This window comes from Gymnogyps californianus, chromosome 6 (assembly GCF_018139145.2).
Source record: "Gymnogyps californianus isolate 813 chromosome 6, ASM1813914v2, whole genome shotgun sequence".
Lineage (NCBI taxonomy): Eukaryota > Metazoa > Chordata > Aves > Accipitriformes > Cathartidae > Gymnogyps > Gymnogyps californianus.
The window spans coordinates 16,775,432-16,798,195 of NC_059476.1; the positions used below are offsets into that span (position 1 = coordinate 16,775,432).

Sequence of the window (22,764 nt, forward strand, 5' to 3'; positions counted from 1 at the left end):
CAAGACTGAGAGTTTCATCCTAAAGGGAAAAGCGTTCAGAAGAGAAAATCCAGCATCAAAACGAATGTTGCTGCGACTCTGGAAGATACAAGACGTGACCAACCGTCTCTGCAGCTTTACACAGTTACTGTCCGAGATTTTTTTGCCAGAGGTTTATTTTGCCAGTAGAAGTACGGAGAGAGATTGCCACCTTGTGGTTCCTCCTCCTGCAGTGCCATGGTTTTTTTTTTAATTGTACTAGCCTAGACCAGTGGTTTCCAAGCTGCTGTCCGAGGATTTCTGGTGACAAGGGTACTATGGACAAGAATACTTTCCAAGTACTTAAGTAACTAAAAAAGCAAGCCTGTAATTCACAGTCTGCAGTTCCTATACTGAGAAACTTATCACCAGAAAATCTTTCAGGAATCTAATCTGCAAATTAATAAAGATGAGTAACTACTGGCACGGGTACACAGCTTCCAAACAGCGATCGAAAATGCTATGGCAGTGGTGCACAAAACCAGATCGTCTTTACAATATTCTCAGCAACAAGAAATCTGTGAGAAATTCAGTCCTGATGACAGCCTGCAGTTTCAAAAATTTGGCGTGGTCTCAGACGGTAGTTCCCACCGGGTCCTCATAAGGAAGGAGCAGCCATGTGCTCTGTCCCCACCACCTGCAGGCAGGAAGGCAGGAGCAGACTGAGCTTGTCCCTAGTCATGCCGGGTACTGCTGAGGACAGTCTGTGAGATCTGTTCCTCGGGTGGCCTAAGTTGGGGTAAGGTCTGCAAAAGGAGGTTACCAGGTGGCTCCTCCGTAAATTATGCCCAGGTAGAGCACCAGGCAGTATTTCCCCACTGGAGCTAGGGGGGAGTTAGAAAGGGGAAGATCAGCAAGAGCTTGTGAAGCAGCACATGGCGCCTGTGAAATCCCAGGGAATTAATCAAATGTGGAAAAAATTTCCCCCCTAGAGAGGGGGAAGAATCTCTCCTAACACAGCAAGCAGCACAGATCTCCCTGGCAGCTTTTCATGCTATCTGCCTGCTGACATACTGACACAGAAAGTGGCCCATTTTCATGGGTGCAATGATGAGTGAATAATCAGAATTTTTGGAGCACTTCCTTTTCCCCATGACATTTTCTGACTAGCTTCCTGCTTTCTCACTAGTGAGCCTGTTCTAGTTGTAAGCAACTGACTCTTTTCCAGTTCCCCAGCCTCGTTTCAAGGTCGTCGTGGATGTCGGTCCAGGCAAGACCCAAAAGTTTCAACAGTCCCAAGTGCCTTCTTCAGCACATACTTCTGAAGCTGATAAACCCCGTTTGTGTGTCACACTCCCCATCAGGTCTAGACATGAGAATAAATGTTAGTTACAGTGTGGTACATTTGTTTCCTAGCAAGACTGCAAACCTAACGACTATCCGCTCCCCATTAAAGAAACAAACAAACAAACAAACAAAAAAATCGCTCCCACGGGAAGAAGGGAGATGAATTTGAACTGGAAAGCTGAAGAGCTGGGCCTCGGCAGATAACGGAGGGAGGCTGACTGCAAATCCCAGCTCTAGAGACCGCTGGCAGAAGCCTCTCAGCAAACCTCGACTGCACAGCGCACGGGGCGGCGCAGCCCCCCGCACAGCCCCCCGCAAGCACTGCACAGCCGGCCCTCGCGGTGCGCCCGCCATGAAACCGGGAGCGAGTGCGGTCGCGGGCGGCTGGGGCAGGGCTCGCTGCTCGGGGCCCGCAGCCCTCTCTAGCTCCCCGGGGTGGGGGCGGCCCCGTATCCCCGGGGATGGGCTCCCGGGCAGCCCCGCCAGCGTCGCACCAGATGCGGGGAGAGCGCGCGGTGCCTCCCGCCGTGGGGATGCTCCCGCGTGGGCCGTGGGGGGGGGGGGCGGGAAGGCGAACCCCGCCCCGTCCCCCCGCGTAGGGGCCCCGGCAGCCCCGCTCCGCCGGCCCCTCCCGCCGGGGCGCCGCGGGCCGGCTCCCGGTCGCACGTGGCGCGGCGGCTGCCCGCCCCTCGGCCCACGTGTGCCGCCGCGCCGTGCCGGCTCCCCGCTGCAGTCCCGGTGCGGCGGGCGGGCGCTGCGGTGCCGGCGCAGCGGCATGGCGGCGGCGGCGGCGGGCCCGGGGCGCGGCGGCGGCGGCGGCGGCTGGGGCCGGAGCCGGGGCGCCGTGCTGCTGCTCTTCTTCTCGCTGTCGCCGCGGCCGCCGGCCGGGGCCGCCTGGCTGCTGGGGCTGCGGCCCGAGGACACGGCGCCGGGCCGGGTGTCCCTGGAGGGCGGCGCGGTGCAGGCGGCGGAGGGCAGCCGCTTCCTCCTGCGCCTCTACTTCCAGCCGCCGCCCGAGGGCAACGGCAGCCGCGGGCCGGCGGGGGAGCGGGAGCCGCGGCTGGTCTTCATCGAGGAGGCGGCTCCGGCGGCGGCGGCGGCGGCGGCGGGGGGCAAGGCGGCGCGGGGCCCGGCGGAGCGGTGCCGGGAGCGCAGCGCCTGGGCCTCGGACGTGGAGGTGGTGGGGCCGCTGCGCTCGGGCGGGGCGGCGGGCTCGGCGCTGGCCGAGGTGCGGGTGCGGGAGCCGCGCAAGGGCGAGGCGGCGGCGGCGCCGGGCGGGCGGCTCTTCTCGCTGTGCGCCTGGGACGGGCGGGCCTGGGCGCACCACGGGGCGGCGGGCGGCTTCCTGCTGCGGGTCCGGCCGGCCGCCCCGGCGCTGGGCGCCTGGCTGCTGCCGCTGCCCGAGGCGGGCTGGCTGCGGGCGCTGGGCGCCCTGCTGCTGCTGGGGCTGTCGGCGCTGTTCAGCGGGCTGCGCCTCTCGCTGCTCTCGCTGGACCCGCTGGAGCTCCGCGTCCTGCGCAACAGCGGCTCGGCCGCCGAGCGGGAGCAGGCGCGGCGGGTGCAGGCGGTGCGCGGCGGCGGCGGCACCTACCTGCTGTGCACGCTGCTGCTGGGGCAGGCGGGGGCCAACGCGGCGCTGGCCGGCTGGCTCTGCGCCTCGCTGCCCGGCGGCGGGGCGGCGGCGGCGGCGGCCGGCGGGCCGCGGGGAGCGCCCTGGCTGCCGGTGCTGCTGTGCGCCGCCGCCGTCTTCCTGGGCGGCGAGGTGCTGCCCTACTCCGTCTGCTCGCGGCACGGGCTGGCCATCGCCTCCCGCACCCTGTGCCTCACCCGGCTGCTGATGCTGGCCGCCTTCCCCCTCTGCTACCCGCTCAGCCGGCTGCTGGACTGGGCGCTGCGGCAGGAGCTCAGCGTCTTCTCCACGCGGGAGCGGCTGCTGGAGACGCTGCGTGCCGCCGGCCCCCACGGCGACCTGGTGCGGGAGGAGTTGGCCATGGTGCAGGGAGCGCTGGAGCTGCGCACCAAGGTGGTGGAAGACGTGCTGACGCCGCTGGCCGACTGCTTCATGCTCCGCGCCGATGCCGTGCTGGACTTCGCCACCGTCTCCGAGATCCTCCGCTCCGGCTACACCCGCATCCCCGTCTACGAGGGCGACCGGCGCGACAACATTGTTGACCTGCTCTTTGTCAAGGACCTGGCCTTCGTCGACCCCGATGACTGCACCCCCCTGCAGACTGTCACCCGCTTCTACCGCCGCCCACTCCACTGCGTCTTCAACGACACGCGCCTCGACACACTGCTTGAGGAGTTCAAGAAGGGTGAGGCTGCCGGGCCACCACCCCCCGGGCTCCCCCTGCGCCCCTCTGCACCTGCCATGATTCCCAGGTCAGCAGCATCCACGGCCCACCCCACACGGCCTCCTGGCAGGACCCGGCAGGTACCGGGGATGCTGGGGGGAGTTGGGCCCTGCATGCGCTGGTGTGGCGGTGACCCTGGTGTCACCCGGTGGAACAGCCCCCGGGTGGATCGAGGACCTGCAATGCTGGTCGTGCCTGTGATGTTATGGAGACTGTAAGAGCCTTCGTCCTCAGAGGCTGCTGGCTCAGCGGGTGAGCTGTCCCGCGGGGCTGTTGCATGGGCCTGGCAGCATGGGCACGGTGCCTGCCCCTGCCCAGGCGAGGCAGCAATCGCTGCTCTGTACTGCGTGGAGGAGTTGATGGCAGGAGATAGCATCTTGTTACTTAGCTTTCACGTTGTCAGCTTAGCAGTGAGAAGCAGGTCTAGAGAGTGTTTCTGTGCAAGTGGTTTAAAGGAAGAAGAAAAGCCTAAACCCTTAGAAAGAGCTGTACTTTTTTTGCAGCTGTGACAGCATGCATAATGCAGCAGCTGCCAGCAGCCCCAGAGATGCTGAGAGCTGTATTTCATTAACCATACCGTGAGAATACACACAGCATGTGTTTTTTCCCCCCACTGGGAATTGTGTTTTGCTGTGTGTTACTCGGTACGTCACACCGTGGTGAGTGAGTCTTTAAGAAATGGCTGCAGCGGTGACATCCTGCATTCTGTAATGCGGGAGGACAGCACTCAGCTCCCGGGCTGCCTGGGGCTGCTCTGCCGCAAGCAGAGCTGATCATGTGAGAAAGGCCAACCTGGTCCATCCCAGATACAGAGAAAGCCTCTCTGTGAGTCATCTCCGTGCTTGTTTTTAGAGCTGGGAGGAGGGGAGGATAGGACGTCTCTTGTGCGCCAGGGAAGTGATCATCAGATACATGCAGGTCAGCATCCTCTCTGAAGATGCACAACTGTGTCCCCACCGCCTCCCAGGATCACAGGAAGAGGAGTTCTGTGTGGCACACAACACCTATCCTCTCTGCCCCTCAGCACAACTGGAGACTTCCAGTGGTGCAAATCAGCAAATTCCTGGTTTTTATACCGAGACTGTTAGCAAAAGCATTAAGATTGCTCTCTGGGTTCAACCTTAATGAGCTGCAGTAGTTCCCCCCCACCATGTCTCTTCTAACATAACCAGTTGTCTCTCCGCTTCCTAATTCCTTATGTGCTTCACAGTTCCTTCTTAACTGTGGCTTCCCACATGATACTACAACATTACTGAAGTTCACCTGAGGTCTCTGCTACCTCTCCCTTGTCTAGAGAGTTCGGTGTTACCAAAGATGTGAGATGACTGGCACAGTCCCCCTGGTCAGCCTCCCCTGCACTTTATCTGATTTACTTTGATGTATTCAACTACTTCCCCCTCCAAATTTGTTCTACAGCCTGGTACCCCATGGATCAATAGACTTACAGAAGTGGACTTGTGGTTGCTTAGCTCACTGCCCTTTGCTTGCCATCCTCTCTGCCCTGCTTAAACAGAGATGTTTTGTGTGTGTCGCTCCCTGAGCTGACAGGTGCGTTAACAAGCCTTGCTACCTGCCCTGCACTTTCACGTGCTAGTCCTCATCTCAAATGAAGATTATCCATCCTTCTTCAGCTTTGCTCCATTAAACTCTTGGCATTTCGCTTCAGGCTCTTCCTTCTTTACATCTGTTTGCCATCATGGCCTTCTGGGGTGTTTTGCTAGAGCCCCTATGTAGAGCTCTCCCTAAAACTTATTTCTGTTCCCACCTCATTTCTCCTTGTGTTTTCTAAATTACATGGCTGAAAAGCCTTGCTTTTGGTCTTAGTAGCTAACTCAGCATGGTGTTTAGCAATTCCAGCTCTTCCCCGAAATGTTCTTCTCCCCAGGTGTTGCTGTTCTCTTCCGATTCATCTTTTCCCTATTTGTAGGCATTTGGTCACGCCCAGCACCCTGTGTTTGTAGATAGCCACCCCCCTGCCCAGCCCTGAACCCCTCCTAAACTCTCTTTTCCCCGTTCCAAGTACAGGTTCCTGTGCTGGCTCCTGCACTGCGACAGATCTTCGCTCCCAGCTGCCTTCAGTCCCATCCACTGCCGTTTCAGCCCCGTTCACTTGACTATTTAATTTCTAAAATAAAGATTTCCCATTTGTAATTAAGAATCTTCATCACTGTCTCCTTTTCTGTGTCCATTTGAATTATGGTGAAGTATCTTGTTTGATCCAATCAAGGTTGCTTTCCATGGCCAGGTCTTCTGTGACACCTCCACTAATTAGAGAGTAGGCTGATTGCTTGTTGGTTCAGCGAGTGCTTAATGAAGGCATTCATCACTTCGCACATCCAAGGTGCTTGCAGGACAGCAAATGCTCCCACTGATAAGGCCCAGTCTCTTTCTAGGAAATGAAAGTCTCCGGTAAGGATGGGCATTGATAACTGCCTCCAGGTCCTTAGGTCCCTGACAAAGCTCTAGAGAAACCTTGCCAGCTTTCTTTTTCTTCTCCCATGATTAGCTCAAACAGTTTTTGTATCCTTTATTTCTTTTTGTTATTACAGTGTTTATACAAAATACCCATCACATTTTATATCTTTCTTTCCTGGATAGCAATGTCTACTTCTGATCTGTTTCACTAATGATTAATGTTCTGCCACATCCACTATACCCATAATGTCATTTTCTTGCATAATGTATATGTAACACAATTTCACTGCCAGAGCTCCTTGCCACAGTACACAAACATTTGTTCTTTCTTACTGAAAATGACAAGGAATGATTAAATACAGCACTTTGGGACTTTTGCTCACATCTCCGGCAGCACTTTCCCTTTTCTGTCTCTCCTCCTACTCACCGATATCACACTGTCTTATCCTTGTTTACCTGATGCATTTCTTTTCTCTTGTGCTATCCTAGCTATGAAGATGATCGGCTTTTTTTCCTCTCCAGTCTTTTATAGCAGGGTTTGAAGGAAAGTTTTCCGTCATTGGTTTCTAGGTATGCTCACACCTAACCTCATTTGAGCTCAGTTCCATTAAGGGGCATTGATGTTTGCCTTGCGTCTAATCCATAGATGAGTGGCAAATCCCCTCTCCCCCAGCAGGACGTAGATGGGATTACCCTCCACAGACCCGGGGAAGGGCACTTCTGTAGCATCAGCTTGCCAAAACATTTAAATTGTATGAAAATAGTAGCATACACTTCAGTAGCACCTAGGGAGCTAATGGCCCAGTGTGGTTACAGTGCCCAAGAGCAGCTGTGAGCTCCTGGTTGATAAAACCTGGCCCCTGCCCCATCACAGCAGAACTGGTCAAACCCTTCACATCTGCTCCTTCACAAGCCTGCTGCTGCTGGCATCGTTCGATGTCTCTTCTGGCACTAATTCCTGGAGAAAGATGGTTAAATTGGGGGCACTAATGGGAACTGGGAAAAACCCAGAGAAGGCTGCAAACAGCAGCAGAGGGGGGGCTGGCCTGCGAGAGGATAGCTTGGATTTCAACCCATAGTCCAAAAGAGGAGGGCAGCTGCAAAAACTGTATTGAAAAACATTACAGCAGCGTGAGACAGGTCCAGCTGAAGGAAGGAAATACTTGTGCTAGAAGATGGTTTTGACTATCTTCTCATCAAAACTCAGTGGAATGAACTCAGAAATAATGAGGCCTGGATACCCAGTTTGCCATCTTTTCAGGCAAGCTAGACAGGATCATTATAGAAGGCATGCATAGTTGTGCAGCATTGACATAGAAGTGCTAAGTGGAGGACAGTACACAAAACGTGTTCCCTCTTCTCTAGAAATAAGAAAATACATACCAGTACAGTAACTTTGCCACCTGCGGCCTGGAAGAAGGTGAAACTACCGAATGAGTGAAAAAATTTGGAGACAATCTCTTGGCAATTTGTATTGGTACATCTCAGAGTACCTGGCTTTATTCAGGCTCCCAGGAGGAAATACCTAATACACTAGAGAAATAACTGCACCATATTTAGCAAGCTAAAGCAATGCAGAGGGGCAGATGAGGTACCAGTAGGATAAAGTTCACCTTGGGAGTATGGATCTAGGAGAAAAGGTTTACGTGTTCATTCAGTGTGAAATGCTGTGGGTGATGCAGTCTGTTTCTCCTCCATCCCTAGAAGATATGGCATGCATGTTGCAGCTGCAGTCCTGTGATACTACTCCTCATGGGGAGCTCTTCGGTGCGGTCCGCCTCCTTGTTCTGTAGTGCCTTTGGGAAGTTATAGTCTTATCCCATTCCTCAAGTCATTTATGGATTTTGTTGACTAATTTCCTGGGGAAGTCTATATACAGCAGTGGCACCTTTCAGCAAGTAATTTTCCTCTGTCAGAGGAACAGTAGAAATTTGCTTTTATGTTCATTTTCCTGCAGCAGGGCAGAGGCTGAGGTGCAACTCAAATTAGCCTTCTGTGGTTTGGCATCTTTTAAGAGTTACTAAAAATAAATTCTCCAAAACCAAACTTCCTGGCTTAGCAGGGAAAACAGCCTGTCCTGTGGAGGACAGCTCTGCCCTAGGGTCTGTCTTTGCTTTTCAAAATACTCCACAGACTCTATTAGACTTTTACAAATTGAATGTAGCTGGAGAAGGAGCTTACGCTTGCCAGGAACTGGGGTCAGTACCATTTCAGCTGCTTTTCTTACTGTCCTTCTGAGCCTGCAGTCATTGCAAGCACAAAGTATGGCTTGATATTTAAATCAGCCTTCAAGAGATTTCTGCAGGTGTGGTAGCCACTATCTTGGGCACCTTGATGGGCTGAAGCAATGACCTCCGTAGCCAGTTGTATGGGTTAAGGAGCCAGTTGTTAGCCAGGAACTATCCCATACACATCCCCTGAAGGGTGATTGCCAGGCTGAGAGTGGGTGAGGTACTGAGACATGAAAGATGGTTTCAGTGACTCATGCTGCAACTCTGCCTGAAACATTACTTTGCTTTCCCCCCAAAACTGTGCTAAATCTTACTGTGTGAACCCTGGGCTGCTTTACCCCACCCCAGCAAGCCCAGGAGCAGGCCTCTTCCAGGGAAGTGTTCAGCAAAGCAAGAGGGGAGCCGTGTCCTTGGGGGAGAAGGCACCCAGCCAGCCATCTCCCTCTTGGGAGCTGTGAAAGGCACCTTCAGAGTGAGCTGTGGGAAAGAATAGAGTGGCCTATGCTACAGACACCAATGAAACCAGTTTTGCATTGGCTCTTTAGAAGTTTTTTAGCTTCAGAAAGCCTCAGCATCCTTAGGCTCCAAGTAACATGCAAGGGGACCCATCAATTGTGGGCAGGCAGGGTCATACCCAGGAGGTCAGAACCCTGTTGTACAGCCGATGGAAGATGAGACTCCATGTCCCCTCTAATCTCCCCCTTACCCTCCTGATCTGTTTTGTCAGTGGTAATACATCAGCTATTCCAAATATTCCATCTTTTCCCCAGTTTTCCTTAGGATTAGGAAAAGCACCAAAGCAGAGTATGAGAAAGGCTTTTATATTGTGCTAGAGACAGATGTAAGCAGATGAAGTTCTCATCTCTGAGGAAGGTCTGGATTAGATTAGGATTTACAGTTTTCCCTTTGCATAGCTTTGATTCCCCATAGAGCTGGGTGCCCCCGCAGCCCTCCTGGTTATTTCCCCCGTTTAGGTGTAGATGTGTATTTCCTCTAGGTGCAACTCCTCAGGCGTGTGGTTTCACCCTTGGTGCCAAGTCGTGATAACACAAGAGCACACTCACACACATGTTTCCAGTTCAAGAAGTTCAAATCAGGGTCCCCACTTACTTCAGATGCAGGTCTGCAAGGGGGCACGGAGACGCTGGCAGCCCCTGGCCCAGAGAAGAGCTCTGATGAAAAGCACACAGAAAATAGATTTCAGTTACATCATGGTTGTTTCAAGAATCAACCTTATTTACCAATTACTCTTTTTTTTCCTTCCATTTTGTAGCTGTAAATGGTTCATGGCTTGTGCCTGTACTTTTGATCTCCTAGTAACAGCTTTAGATCTTACCATAAAATTCATGAAAATAAATTTCATGCTCAGAATGCTCATCCCATGGAATGAGAGACAAGGCTAAAGCATCTTTAACATTCCTCTGGCAGAGCACCTACATAAAAAAGTGATAAGGAAGTAGTCTGGGCTGTATTTGCAGCCAACAGCACTTTCTTTCCCACAAGTAAAGGCATTTCCATGTGTTGAGACCCTGTTCTCCCATCAGGGAGGACACTTTGAGGTGGATCTGTGAGCCCAAGGTCATTTAGGTACCTATGAAGAACAAGGCTCCTAAAAATGGGCATAAAAGCTTTAGATAGGTGTTCAGATGCTTGCTCCATCCGGAAGCTTTCAGCTGTTTATATTAGCTCTGTAATTTAGCATTTTGAGCCATTAAGTTTCCACTGAAGCTGTTGTTTGAAAAGAGCAGATTTCATGTAGCTCATAAAGAATTTAGTACAGTTGTATCCCATGCTGAGCAGACACTTAATCACCTATAGACTTCCTGTGCGAGAGCAGTCCTGCGGAGGCCGGTGGAGCTATTCGCACAAGTAAAGTTAATTGCCCATTTGTTCTAGCATTTGCCAAACCAAGGCTTTGATTCTCAAGTGTTTCACTGTGCTTTCCTGCATCAGTGATAGCCCTGTAAAATTCAGATGTGACAGCTTGCTGGTGGGGAAGCAGCTCACCCTTATAATTCATTTCATTTGAGCTATCAAGCAACAGTTACAATAGCACGGTTTTTGGATCAGTTTTACAGATCTTAAAGCTGGTTTAGATCAAGTTTGGGGTTTTGTTTAAGTGATTTATCTCTCTCTATTGTACTCCCACTGAGGCAGACCTGCAGGGTAACGGCTGGAGAAAAGAATATGACCCCTCTGATGTCCCCGGGTCTGTCACTGGGCCACCCTCCCTTGCACATTTCTTCCACCTCATAAAATAGCCCAGCTTCTGCCCTCATACCTGCTCCAAAAGCCACTGCTTTTCCTCTGTGCAAGTATAGCAGCTCCCAGGGCTGGGCAGGGGGATACAGCTGAGCTTGGCAGCATCCCAGCCCATGAGGGAACAAGCCATGACCATACAGCCAGGGCACCTACAAACCCCCATCGCCCCTGCTGCCAAATTTATAGAATCTGTTTAAAAAGTGATGGGAGGAGACCCAGGACCCAGCCAGGCTGGGGGCAGGACTTTGCAAACAATCTCATGTCCCTCAGGTAGGAAATCGGGGCAAGTCAGCCCTTTCCCAGTGGGGGCCAGCTGGGAGCAGCAGTCATTTGCACCCAGCTCTGCGAGGGATGGGAGCGGGTTTTGGGGGTGTTTTGTGATCAGCTGGCCAGGCAGGGGTTAGGGTCAGCTCACTCGGTGTGGGCCAGGAGCAACCACATGAATTGCAACAATTTTCCGTTGCTGGGTACCTGCTCCATCTCTAATGCGGGTGTTAGCCTGGAAACCTAAACCTGGGGGTTTATAGCGTGGCCATGAGTGTTTATTTTCTGTGAAAATAAAGAACTCTTGAGCACTCTAACAGCCCTCCTGGCTCTGCCCCCAGCGCAGTGAAACCATGGGTCTCTTCCCAGACTAACAGTGCTGGGTTATTTCTAAATAATCTCATTTGCTGCTACGTGAACATGGAGCTGGAATCACATTTCTCTGAGGCTGCTCTACAGTAAATTACAGTGTCGATGTAGGTGTTTGGCCAAAAAAAGAATTGCCTCCATTACTCTCTGACTGCCTTTAAGTAGCACCTAAGCTTTTTGTAAGGGCTTGGTGGTTTTGGGTTGCATGTAAATGTCATTAACAACAAGCTTTCGGCCAAAAGAAATAACTTCTCCCATCTCCTCGCTCACCCGAGGACTTGTACGAGACCAGATGGCCCCAGTGTTTGGGAGTGGGGTTTGGCAGAGGAGACATTTTCAAAAGTTGGACTTTGCTGAGATGAAACGTAGCTGTTGCTGCTGTCTTGCGGCCAACTCTGCTGCTTTTTTCTTTTTAAGTCTCAAGTCGTGTTGCTTTATTACCCACTGAACAGACAGGATGCACGAACCCATGTATAAAAAGGAGTGAAATAGCCCGGTCCAAAGAACATGCTGAATTTTCAATGCCCCAAGGCTATTGATTTGGTTTTTTAAAGTGCATCTCAGTGCTACTTGCTGCAATGTTATGTTCTCATTTCTAATTCTGTAGGCGTGGGAGGCAGCGAGCTGCTCTCTGAAATCTTGCAATAAAAGCTTGGTATGAGGAGGAGGGAATTTATACTGTGGAAAATGCCCAAGCTTTGCAGTGAGAAATGTATAGTGCTGATCTTCAGCTGAGAAATATCATTTGCTCGTCTCAGATCCAGGGCAGGGTTATTTGAAGGTCGTATGGTCCCCAGCAAGATGTGTTTGGTGGGACTGCCGGGCTGCCCTGGATGCGCTCATCCCTGTCCCTCCGCAGGCATGAGCTAGAAGGCACCAGCGGGCGAGGAGGGAGCTGTGCAGCAGGCAGGAGCCCACCCCTATTGCATCTTTAAATGTAAACACTGTCCACATCCCCTCGCCCAGACCAGCAGGCTTTATGGCAGGAGCAGATGCAGAGGCAGCTGCATAGCAGAAGGGACCTGCCTCCCTTTTGGGTGACCATTGCTGTTCAAAGACCTCCGGGTCTGTGGGGAAGATAAGGTGTTTGCAGGTTTCTGGAGGTCCCTGCAGTGCCCATGATACAGCTGGGTTTGTGCAGCCATTGCAACAGGAGACCCCAGGGATGCAGAGCAAACAGAGGGAGGGGAAGGTGTTGGCTGTGGGGCCGATGAAGGACGTTTTAAGTAAAACTAGAGGTTCAGAACCTGTGCACTGCTGAGCAGCGCAGGAGCCACAGGGGCAGTAAGAAAACCGGTGCTGTTCGTTGGCAGTTCCAAGAATACATTGGAGCTAGAAACCCAGAAGTTTTTTGTGGCTTGAAAGTTGGGTTCTGGTCAAGCTGCTGAGCAGGAGCATAAATCAGAGCAGACAATAAAGGAAGGGAGAAGTTGAAGAAGTCAAAACAGCTTACAGAGAGCTGGACATGCAAAAACAAATAGTGATGTTTCAAGTATGCCAAAAGCAAGAAGCCTGAGAATGTGTCAGCAGAGCTGCCAGCTTACTGGGGCAAGTGAGGAAGCTGAAACTTGTGACTGAGAAACACTGCGACTTCCAAGCAGGAGTCACCATCATTGCAGCTGAAGGTCCTGGTCCCAGTCTGCTTGTTTAAGGTAACAGAGAGGAGTGGCTGTCAGGGGCAGGGTTTGGAGAAGACGTTCAGGTGCAAGCTGATGGCTTGAAAACTGTTCAGCCTCTGCGTCCAGATGGTTCATCCAAGAGTTCTGCAGGAGCTGGGCTGAAAGCTGCAAACAAACATACGCATTTCTGCATTAAAACCAGCTGTTGTTCCAAGGAGCTGGAGGCTTTGCCCAAATTTTAAGAAAAGCTTTAAAATCGATCCAGACAGTGATGGATAGAAAGATGTGGGGGAGCTGTTCCTGGCAATTTGATAGGAAAGATAATTAACAACAGAATGAGAAAACACCAGGAGGATGAGGGAAACCAGTAGAGCCCAAGGACATGCTCACATTTCTGTGTTGGAGGACGCTGTCTCATTGCTCTGTTAGAGTTATCTCATGCCAATGAAGCCGAGGGTAACCAAGAAGCAGCTGGTATAATGTACACTTCATTCCTGCACAGGAGGCCGTCAAAGAGCTAAACAGAGTGACTTGCAGCAGATTGCCTGGGTAAAGAAAGCAAGCAGCCCCAAAAAAGAGCCAGGCATAGTCCTGTGACACCTAGAAATCAACCTGGGGAGTAGCAGCCCTGTTAGGCTGGGTTGTGTGTGCAGCCCTTCTCCTTGGGTTAGGGCAGTTGGGGTGGGTTTGGATGGCAGTGGCTGCTTCTGAGGTTTGGCTGTGATCTGTGCCTCCCACCGAGCCCTGTCTGCCTGCCAGCCCACCGTGCTGGGGACCCCTCTCGCCAGGGGTGGGGGTCTCACTGCCGCTCTGCTCTCCCCCCGCAGGAAAGTCCCACCTGGCCATCGTGCAGCGGGTGAACAACGAAGGGGAAGGAGACCCGTTCTACGAGGTGATGGGCATTGTCACTCTGGAGGATGTCATTGAGGAGATCATCAAGTCCGAGATCCTGGATGAGACGGATCTGTACAGTTAGTGTCCCAGAGCAGCTACTGCGGTTGCAGGAGCCAGGGTGGGAGCCCGGACAGACAGACAGACATGTGGGTAGGAAACAGGCCAGAGCAAATCATGGTCCTTCCCCAGAGCAATTCAAAGTCATGGTGGGGAAAACAAGAATGATGGAGAGATGCTGGTCGGATGTCAGGGAGTCTTGAATGCTCGAGATAAGAGAAGCACCAGCATCAGCAGCCGGTGTTTGGGCTGGGCCTGACCCAGGGACACGTGTGTTGGGCATGAAGTGCCCATGGGCAGTTCCCAAGCTCCTTTTCAACTCTGGGTGATGCAACCAGCCAGGGCGACCCAGGACTTGCTCCTCCGACAGCAGTGTGTTTCACCACCCTGCTCCCTCCCCAGGGAGCTGCTCCCAAGGCTGTGATGCATGGCACATTTTGTGCACCTTGCTGCTCCAGCTGCTGCTCCACAGCAGCCCTGCCATAGGGTGCAGCAAGACGTGCCTCTCTATATATGTGTGCATGTGGTATGGGGCTCTGCAACTGCAGTGGCTTTGTGGCTGCTGCAGGCAGGTGACCGCTCTGCTCTCTGCCCCGCAGCGGACAATCGGAAGAAGGAGCGGGTGCCCCACCGGGGACGCAAGCCCCAGGACTTCTCCATCTTCAGGCTCTCAGACAGTGAGATGAAGGTGAAGATCTCCCCGCAGCTCCTCCTGGCTACGCATCGGTTCATGGCAACAGGTACCCTTGCCCTTGTGCAAGCCCTTCATCTCCCTGCAGCAGTGCCAGCCCTGCAGAGCATCCCTGAGCTGTTCCTGGGTCGGGCTCCCCTCTCAGTGAGCAGTTTCCACCTGCCTGGACCTCCACCCTGGGCATCCTGCTGCTCCACCATCATGGGTCTGCGTTTGGCTCCCCTCTGTGCAGTGGGATGCTGAGGCTGAGGCCATGTAGCTAAGAGGACGAGGGGTTCCTGGCAGCCCCGACCCCACTGAGCGAGCATGTGTTGCCTCCCTTCTAGAAGTGGAGCCTTTCAAGTCCCCCTACCTCTCCGAGAAGATCCTGCTGCGGCTCCTGAAGCACCCCAACGTCATCCAGGAGCTCAAGTACGACCGAAAGAACAAGAAGGCAGTGGAGCATTACCTCTACCAGCGCAACCGCCCTGTTGACTACTTCATCCTCATCCTGCAGGTGCTGGGGGCAGCAGCGAGCGGAGGGTGGCAGGGGGTGGCCTGTCTCTCCTTGCCACCTTGCTCTGGGCTACTTCTGCCAGCGGAGATGCCTCATACGGGGCGGCGGGGGTCCCTGCAGCCCTGAGTGGGTCGGTGGCCAGGAGTGTGGAGTGCCTGTCTGAGCAGGTTTTCCTTGTCCTTCCAGGGGAAAGTGGAGGTGGAGGTTGGCAAGGAAGGGCTCCGGTTTGAGAATGGGGCATTCACCTACTACGGCGTCCCTGCCATCATGGCTGTCGTCTCCTCAGGTAAGGGCTTTGCAGGCTCCCTCCAGCCCTGCCTGGGCTTCTGCAGCCTGCACAGGGCTAAGCCGGCTGGTGGCCAGGAGAAGGGGCTGGCCGTGGGGTGGGGTAGCCCTGCTGTGGGGTGCAGGGCAGGCGGGAGCCCTTCCTCTGCGATTCTTACACCACCAACTGTCGTTTCAGATAATGACGTGCGGAAAGTGGGCAGCCTGGCTGGATCCTCCTTCCTACGTAAGTATTTCGGGACAGGCTGGGGCTCTAAAACCTCTCCTCTGCGGCACTGGCCAGCTGGAGGAGGGATGGGTGTGCACCCCGCGCAGAGCAGCTCAAGCTCTGCGCTGAGGTCACTCCCTTTAAAAAACTTCGTGGAGAAAAAATGTGCTGAGGGGCTGATGCAGCAGAGTCCCCGCAGAGGGACTTTGAGGTCCCTTTGAAGTCCCTTTGAGGTTTCAGCCATGCGCTGGATCCCAGCATGGCTGGCGCTGCAAGGGGCACGGCAAGGGGCACTGCCCACGGGCGGCAGTGTGCCCATGCGGATGGGAGCAGTAAACCCTGCGACTTCTGGCACGGTGCATCTAGATCTCAGTGTAACATCTCCAGACCCGTTTGCATTCCCGAGGCTCGGAGCACAAGCTGAACGTGGGTCCCACGCTGAGGGAACGGGGACTGCTCGGGAATTGCAGAGATGGGTCAATTTACCTATGAGCCGTTCGCACGTGGTGGTGGTGGAAATTAGCTGAGTTAAAAGTAGGTGCCCCAGCCTCGGTAAATTCCCTGCCTGCAGAGCTGATGGGTTAACGAGTAGATCCCCTGCTTGCAGGAGTTAAGAGGCAAGGGGAGACTGTGAGCCCCCCCTTTCTTTGCTGATCACCCCTGCAAACGTTTAGTGCCTGGTGGCTTGGGAGCAGGCAGAGGTGCTGCCCACCCCCAGTCCAGCACATCCCTCATCCCAAACCCCAGATGTTGCAGTGCCGATGGTAAGCCAAGGATGCTCTGGGTGAGTAATCAAAACAGGAACCCGCTAAGTTCAACCTTTAGGGAGGTGTAGGGAGGGATGTCATGGAGAGAAGAGGGAGAGTCCCTTGGGGCAGGTGACTGTCACTCCCATGCATTCCAGTCTGCGTGAAGCTCTAGGGTCCACCTATTTCTTGCAGCCTGCTTTGCGTCCATTCGAAAGGCTGGCTCGTGGACTGCTGGATTAACCCTGCAGTGTGCATTCCTACTCCCCTGTGCATCCATAGCACGCTTGGTTTGGACAGAGGGAATAAATAAAGCGTCCGTTTTCCCCCGGGATGTTGCTGCATAGCCTGATGCCCCTGTGCCATCGGTGACCGTTCCCAGGGCCGCACTGGAGCTCAGGCAGCTGGTACTGCCTGCGGGCCACAGGCCAGGCCAGGCGGGAGCCACGGTGGGAGCCATGTCAGTGTGGCCACACGTGTCCGCAGTGCCGCCTGCTGGGACGCTGCTGCTCAGGGCTCCTTTGCTCCCCGTGCTCGCGCGTGACACTGTGTCACGAGATGTTTTCTGCCATCCAGCCGCCCCTGCCTGCGGCAGGACGTGTGTGGTGCCGCACTCCTGGCCAGCGAGGAGGCAGGGTGGGAGGCAGAGGTCGCAGGGCATCTCCCTTGTCGGGCTGGCGTCCTCCTTCCTCCTTGAAGCAAAGCCCAGCAGAAATGAGTGTGAGTAGCGTGTCACAGCGGAGAATTCAGATGTTAACCCTTGAGCATTTAACAATTTGTTATTAATTAACCATTGTTATGCAACTTTTTTATCACCAGGCAATCTTTGGCATTGGCGGCCAGGGCAGGGGTGCAGCGGCAGAGGCCCAGCACAGCCAGCCCCACGGCAGGTCAGGCAGTGAGAGCAGGGAGCGAGCGCTAGTGGTTATCAACCCGTCCTTTGCTCCCAGCTGGACAAGGTTGTTTGGGGCAGCGCTTCATGCTGGTGCCTTTGCTTGGACTTTTATTTGCAGAAGGTTTTGATCCAGGGGAGAACACGGAACAAGAGTTACTGGGGGAGGAGCGGGTAAATTGGAAGGAGGGGGCTGCAGGGCAAATTTCCTGGGGGTTTTACCTTCGAAGCAATTTAAAAACGTTAATCACATAGGCAGCAGACAGTTCCTAGAGCATTGCAGCCATGCTGCGGGCACAGTGGCTGGCAGAAGGGCAGCGCACTCTGGGCAGGAGGGCTGGCAGCTGGGGGAAGCGTGGCCATGGCTGGAGGAGGGGGCTGGCAGCTGGCAGCCAGCAGGCTCCGATCTCCTGCTGCTTTCGAGGTGGGTGCTGCCAGCAGTGGGAGCAAAGATGAGGCATCAGGAGGTGTTAACAAGCCCATCGCTCACACTGTGTGCCTATCTCTCCATGCTCCCCCATGGAGCCCTGCACCCCTGTGGCACGGCCCAGGGATGCTGTGGAGGGCAGCAAGGCAGCTTCTCGCAGGCAGCGAGTCACAGGGAAGGGGAACGTCTGCCCTTGAAATTGTCACTGCTGCTGTAACCCGTGGCAATAAAACGTGGAAAGTGAATGTCCAGTGATTCGCCCTCTCCGTGGCAATGGGTCAGGCAGCCCCTGGTGTGGGGTCCTGGCTGCTTGCGGTTCCTGCACGGAGCAGCTCCCGGTGGGTGGCTCTTCTCAGCTTCGCCTCAAGTCTGTTGAGACCCAGGGCCTTGCGGGGAGCTGCAGGCAGCCAGGCATGAATGCCTTCACTTTGCATCATGCTGAGGGGCTCCTGCCAGCCCCTGCCTGCAGCTGTGGGGCTGTGTGGGGACAGGGGCTGTTGCAGAGCACATTTCCTCTCTGCCACCTGCCTGCACACACAGAAGCATCCCAGATGCCAAGCACAGTGACTTGGTTTAGCTTCCGCCCATCTCCCAGGTGACACAAGCTGACCACAAAGTCCCTTCTGGCAGCAGCTGGTGAAGGGCTGGAGCAGGGTGCCAGCACACAGCCGATGGAGGAAGATGCTTTCTGCCCGCACCTTGGCTCTAGGGAGATGTGTGGCTGTGCAGACAGGCCTGGCAGGAGCTGGTCCCCCCCAGCCTCACCTCCTCTTACCTTGGTTTACAGCATTCAAATCTGTGTCCCTGCTGGTGTCCCTGTCCCTGGGGCTGGTGAGCGCCTCCCCAGAGCAGAAGGAGGAGGGTGTAAGAGGAGTGGGAAGGGATGCTGGAAGCAGTGGTGGGAGCCCAGCCCGGGGCTGCTGGCACATGATTCTTTTTCTCATTCTTCCTTTTGGTCTGCTGCCCACCCTCACCTCCGTCCCTCTCGTTCCCCCATCCCCTCCTTCCTTCCTCCTCCCTCTCTCTGCAGTGCCTGTCTCGGTGTCCCGTACCTTCGCCTTCAGCAGAGGGGACTCCCTTGCTGGCTCTCCAGGTAATGGGGCATGGCTTTGGGCAGGGGCCTCCGCATGTGCCAGGCTTTTTCCAGCTCCCTGTGTATGGTGCACCACGCCCCCTCCACCCTGCATGCCGGGCAGCACCAGGAGAGAAGCACCCACAGCACCCCATGCTGGGCAGCCCCTCACTGGTTGGAGCACGGGTGGCAGATGGGGAACAGCAGCCCTGTTGCTGCCACAGCCTCCCCAGTAAGATGCAAACCCCAGGAAGAACAGGATGGGGACAAGCGGGAGCCATGGATGGCTTGGGCTTTCTTTGGTGTGCAGTTCTGTTATTTCCTGCATTTGGTGCTTGGGTTTTCTTGCTGCTTCTGACCACGGTTACCCACAGCCCTGCATGCACACTGCTCTGCTTCGCTTACTTTTTGGCACTCTGGGTAATAGAAGGACATTTTAGCAGCAGAGCAAAGTCAGCAAGATGTTGACGTCACCCGTGCAAGGAACAAGCTGCCTTTGTTCCCTAATAAATTACTGACCAGACAAAATCCAGCACACTGCGTGTCAGAGGCCATCAGTCAATGTGAGTGATGGGCCAGCTTGCTGTGGCAGCCTCTGCTCCTGTTCTGTTGAGTCAGGGTGGACAGTAGCGTGCCCTCGAGGCAGGTTAAGTAAACCCTGTGGGCTGCTAGCTGCAACCAGGAGGATTTGTGCCAAATGCCGTGCAGGCGGCCTGCGTTAGCTGTAGGGCAGCTGTCAGTCAGTCGGTGTGACAGGCAGGCAGCAGACAGCAGCCCTAACCTCTGCTGCTGCTGCCTGCCCGGTCCCTTTGGTTTGCGTGCGGCTGGCATGGCACAGAGCCTCTGCCTCCTGCGTGAACCAAGGAAGACCCCCACTGCAGGTCCCCGTAGGGCCCCTGCCAGCCCCGGCGTGCATGGGGCATAGCCGCCGGTGGTGACCAGTCCACCCTGGCCCTGTGCCGGCACCGGGGACCCAAGCAGCACCACGACTGAGAGTGAGCGTTCGCCTCTCCGCTGTCCCCTCCTGCAGTGAACAGGTCACCGTCACGATGCAGTGGGCTCAACCGCTCCGAGTCCCCCAACCGGGAGCACAACGACTATGGGGGCAGCACCACGCAGCTCCACAGCAGCAGCAACAACATCTACACGCCTGACTACTCTGTGCACATCCTCTGCGACGTACAGTTTGTCAAGGTACCACTGGGCTGGCAGGGACTGTGCCACCCCGGCCACCCCCTGCCCAGGCACCCTCTTGCCCTGCTCTGCCCCAGGAGCCCGGTGGGTGCCCAATGGATGCTGGGGAGTCCCACACTCCTGCTGTCCAGGGGTTTGGTGCCACCAAGTCCCCGGGAGATCCTGGTGGGGTTTGGTGCCCACTGAGCTGGGCGTGCATGTCTGTGTGCCCAGGTCACCCGGCAGCAGTACCACAACGCACTGGTGGCCAGCCGCATGGACAGCTCGCCCCAGTCCCCCGACATGGAGGCCTTCGACAGGGATTCAACCAAGGCCTCAACTGCACGGGGAACCCCACAGACGCCCAAGGAGGACCCCACCACCCTCCTGAACGAGAGGAACAGCGTCATGTGTGAGTCACCCAGCAGCATCCCTTCCCTGCCACAGGCCAACACTACGTGTCCCCTGGGGGGCTGTGCTGGCACCCGCTGGCATGATGGGCACACCACTGCTGAGACGCAGTTGCACATGGACTGGGGCACGTGGGCATTTGCACGCACACACCTGTGGTTGCTGTTCTGCGTCTGCATGTGCACACAGGTGCAAGTGTGCAGGCATGTAATTCCTCATCGCCATGCACTCGTGTCCCCTGGGGGTCCCTGGCACTGGGACCTGCTGTTGTGGCTGGCATCCTGCTGTGTCCTGCCCCAGGGCACAGCACCTCCCTGTCCTGCTGCCACGCCTGCCCTGTGTCCCTGCAGGCAGCCGCTCTGAGGGGCTGCGCAGTCCCAGCGAGTCGGTGTTCCTGCGCATGGAGGGCATCCCCTTCATCCAGGAGGAGCTGGCTGACAACGAGGAGAACAGCAAGCGGCAGAGTGAGTCTGGCCAGGGGACGGACACACACACGACCCCAGGGGTGGCAAGGGCTGCAGTGCTCCAGGGTGCTGCAGCCATGCTGGGCTTTTGCAGACAGTGAGTGCTGCAGCACCGTCCTGGAGGCAGAGTCCCCGGGCAGAGAGGCCGGGACCAGCTCATCGCCGAGCAGCTCTGAGGAGACGCTGGGCAGGAGGCTGCTGAGATCCCTCAGTGAGTGACTGACCTGGGGAGGGAGCACCCAGGGGAGAGCTCTGCCCCAGCACCCCGCTGCCTAGGTCAGCTGCTCCCCAGCCCCATCCTGGGGACACCCTGCATGGGGCTGGCATGGAGCAGGGGGGCAGCCCAGTTCCCCAGCAGTACCCCAGCAGCAGCTGCTGCACCTAGGGCTAGCTCAGGCAGAGCCATCCGCCTCGTCCTGGCCCAACTCTATGCACCCCCTGTCCTGAGCACCCTTGGGCCCCAGCACCCCAGCCCTAGGCATCCTTGCTGCTGCAGGTGGGCGCAAGCAGCGGCCATCGCTGGAAGGTGAGAAGATGCCAGAGGAGAGCTCCAATCTTGCCCCGTTAATCACCTGAGCAGCAGCGTGGCTGGAGCACAGTGCTGGAGGCCCATGCAGACTGGAGGTAGGAACCTGCCTCTCGGTGCAATATTCCTTCCCCAGCAAATGGGAGGTTGCTCAATTTTAATAGCGTAAAATCAAGTTTCAAGCAGCAAAGCCAGACGATGTGGTTTGGAGCCCATGCAGGCACACACGTTGCTGGGGGCTGGAAGCAGGGTCAAGGGATGTAGCAGCAGACTCCAACCATCCTTGGGGCAGGAATGGATGTCGGAGACAGCGAGACCCTGACTTGTGTTTTCACAGCTAGAAATGTGTGTCTGCACCAATATCCCTGAGCCTGGCTAGGAAAGGTGCTGCAGTCTTCAGCAGCAGCAGGTCAGGAAGGGCAAGCTGTGGCCCTCCTGCACCAGGCTGCGCTTGTGTCTTCCAGGTCTGCAGCATGGGGGTCTCCTGCAGCGAGGCTCATGTTCAACAGCAGCAGGTCTGCACTCGCTCGCTGCCTGCCCGCCCGCGCCGCCCCTCCCTGCAGGACTTGTGCAGAGCGCCATGCCCAGGCGAGAAAGGATGTGCCCCCAGCGGGGCTGAACCACCCAGGCAGCCTGGACCAGCTAGCTGGAGTCCGAAGGCCCTTGCCCAGCTGCTCCCTGGTAGCATCTGGTCTCAAGGAAGAGGTGGAAAAAGGAAAGGTGGAGAAGTGTCTGGCACGGCATCCCTGCAGGCAGAGCAGGGAGGGGCGGCCCAACCCAGAACTGCTCTTAGCATCATTTACCATCCCCAGCCCAGCGAGGCCCGGAGCCCCTCGGTGCTGGAGCCCCTCGGTGCCGGGTGCTGCACAGATGTGGTCTCCGCCATGAGGAGAGTGTGCTGTTTGGGGGGTGCCACGTGCAGCTCAGGGCCCCAGCACACATTTGTGCCGTGCCTAGTGACATGCACACTCGCAGCGCCTTGTGCACACTGACCATCAACACAGCCCAGCACTCCTGAACCCCTGCTAGGCACAGGGCAGGGAGCCCAGCTCATCGCCGAGCGCAGCCCCCCTCCCTGGGGAGGGCCGCTCCACGCTGCATTGAACCATCCTCCTCCCCGCACACAGCTGCCTGCGCGAGGGAGGCTCGCGCCGAGCCTTCGGGTTGGTACAGACCAGTCAGTAGTTTTTGTAGAGGCTGAACGCAACAGGGATATTAACATTAAAAGTGATTTCTCCCTGAGCGATGCCCTGTCTGTGTCAATGGCTGTAGGGAAAGACGTGCTAACCTCTCCTACCAGGCTAGGCTGCTGTCGTGGTTTAACCCCAGCCTGCAACGAAGCACCGCACAGCCGCTCGCTCACTCCCCCCCGCGTTGGGATGGGGGAGAGAATCAGAAGAGTAAAAGTGAGAAAACTTGTGGGCTGAGATAAAGACAGTTTAATAGCTAAAGCAAAAGCCACGCACGCAAGCAAAACAAAACAAGGAATTCATTCACCACTTCCCATCGGCAGGCAGGTGCTCAGCCATCTCCAGGAAAGCAGGGCTCCATCACACATAATGGTTACTTGGGAAGACAAACACCATCACTCCGAACGTCCTCC

The 22,764-nt window shown here is 55.7% G+C and overlaps 1 protein-coding gene across 1 annotated transcript; it reads left to right on the forward strand.

The window, feature by feature from the left end:
• The first annotated feature begins 2,080 nt into the window (after window positions 1-2,080).
• On the forward strand, window positions 2,081-21,233 carry CNNM1 (cyclin and CBS domain divalent metal cation transport mediator 1). Its single transcript, XM_050899128.1, has 12 exons — window positions 2,081-3,620; window positions 13,647-13,790; window positions 14,370-14,510; window positions 14,788-14,957; window positions 15,144-15,243; window positions 15,421-15,468; window positions 18,546-18,608; window positions 19,618-19,781; window positions 19,995-20,170; window positions 20,526-20,635; window positions 20,730-20,846; window positions 21,132-21,233. The coding sequence occupies exons 1-12, from the start codon at window positions 2,081-2,083 to the stop codon at window positions 21,209-21,211; spliced, it is 2,853 nt and encodes a 950-aa protein (XP_050755085.1). The 3' UTR covers window positions 21,212-21,233.
• Window positions 21,234-22,764: the final 1,531 nt, after the last annotated feature.

Coding starts and splice junctions, on each gene's coding strand:
- CNNM1 (XM_050899128.1), top strand. CDS start 2,081: ATGGCGGCGGCGGCGGCGGGCCCGGGGCGCGGCGGCGGCGGCGGCGGC. Junction 15,244..15,420: donor CATGGCTGTCGTCTCCTCAG/GTAAGGGCTTTG, acceptor CTGTCGTTTCAG/ATAATGACGTGCGGAAAGTG. Junction 18,609..19,617: donor CTCCCTTGCTGGCTCTCCAG/GTAATGGGGCAT, acceptor CCCCTCCTGCAG/TGAACAGGTCACCGTCACGA.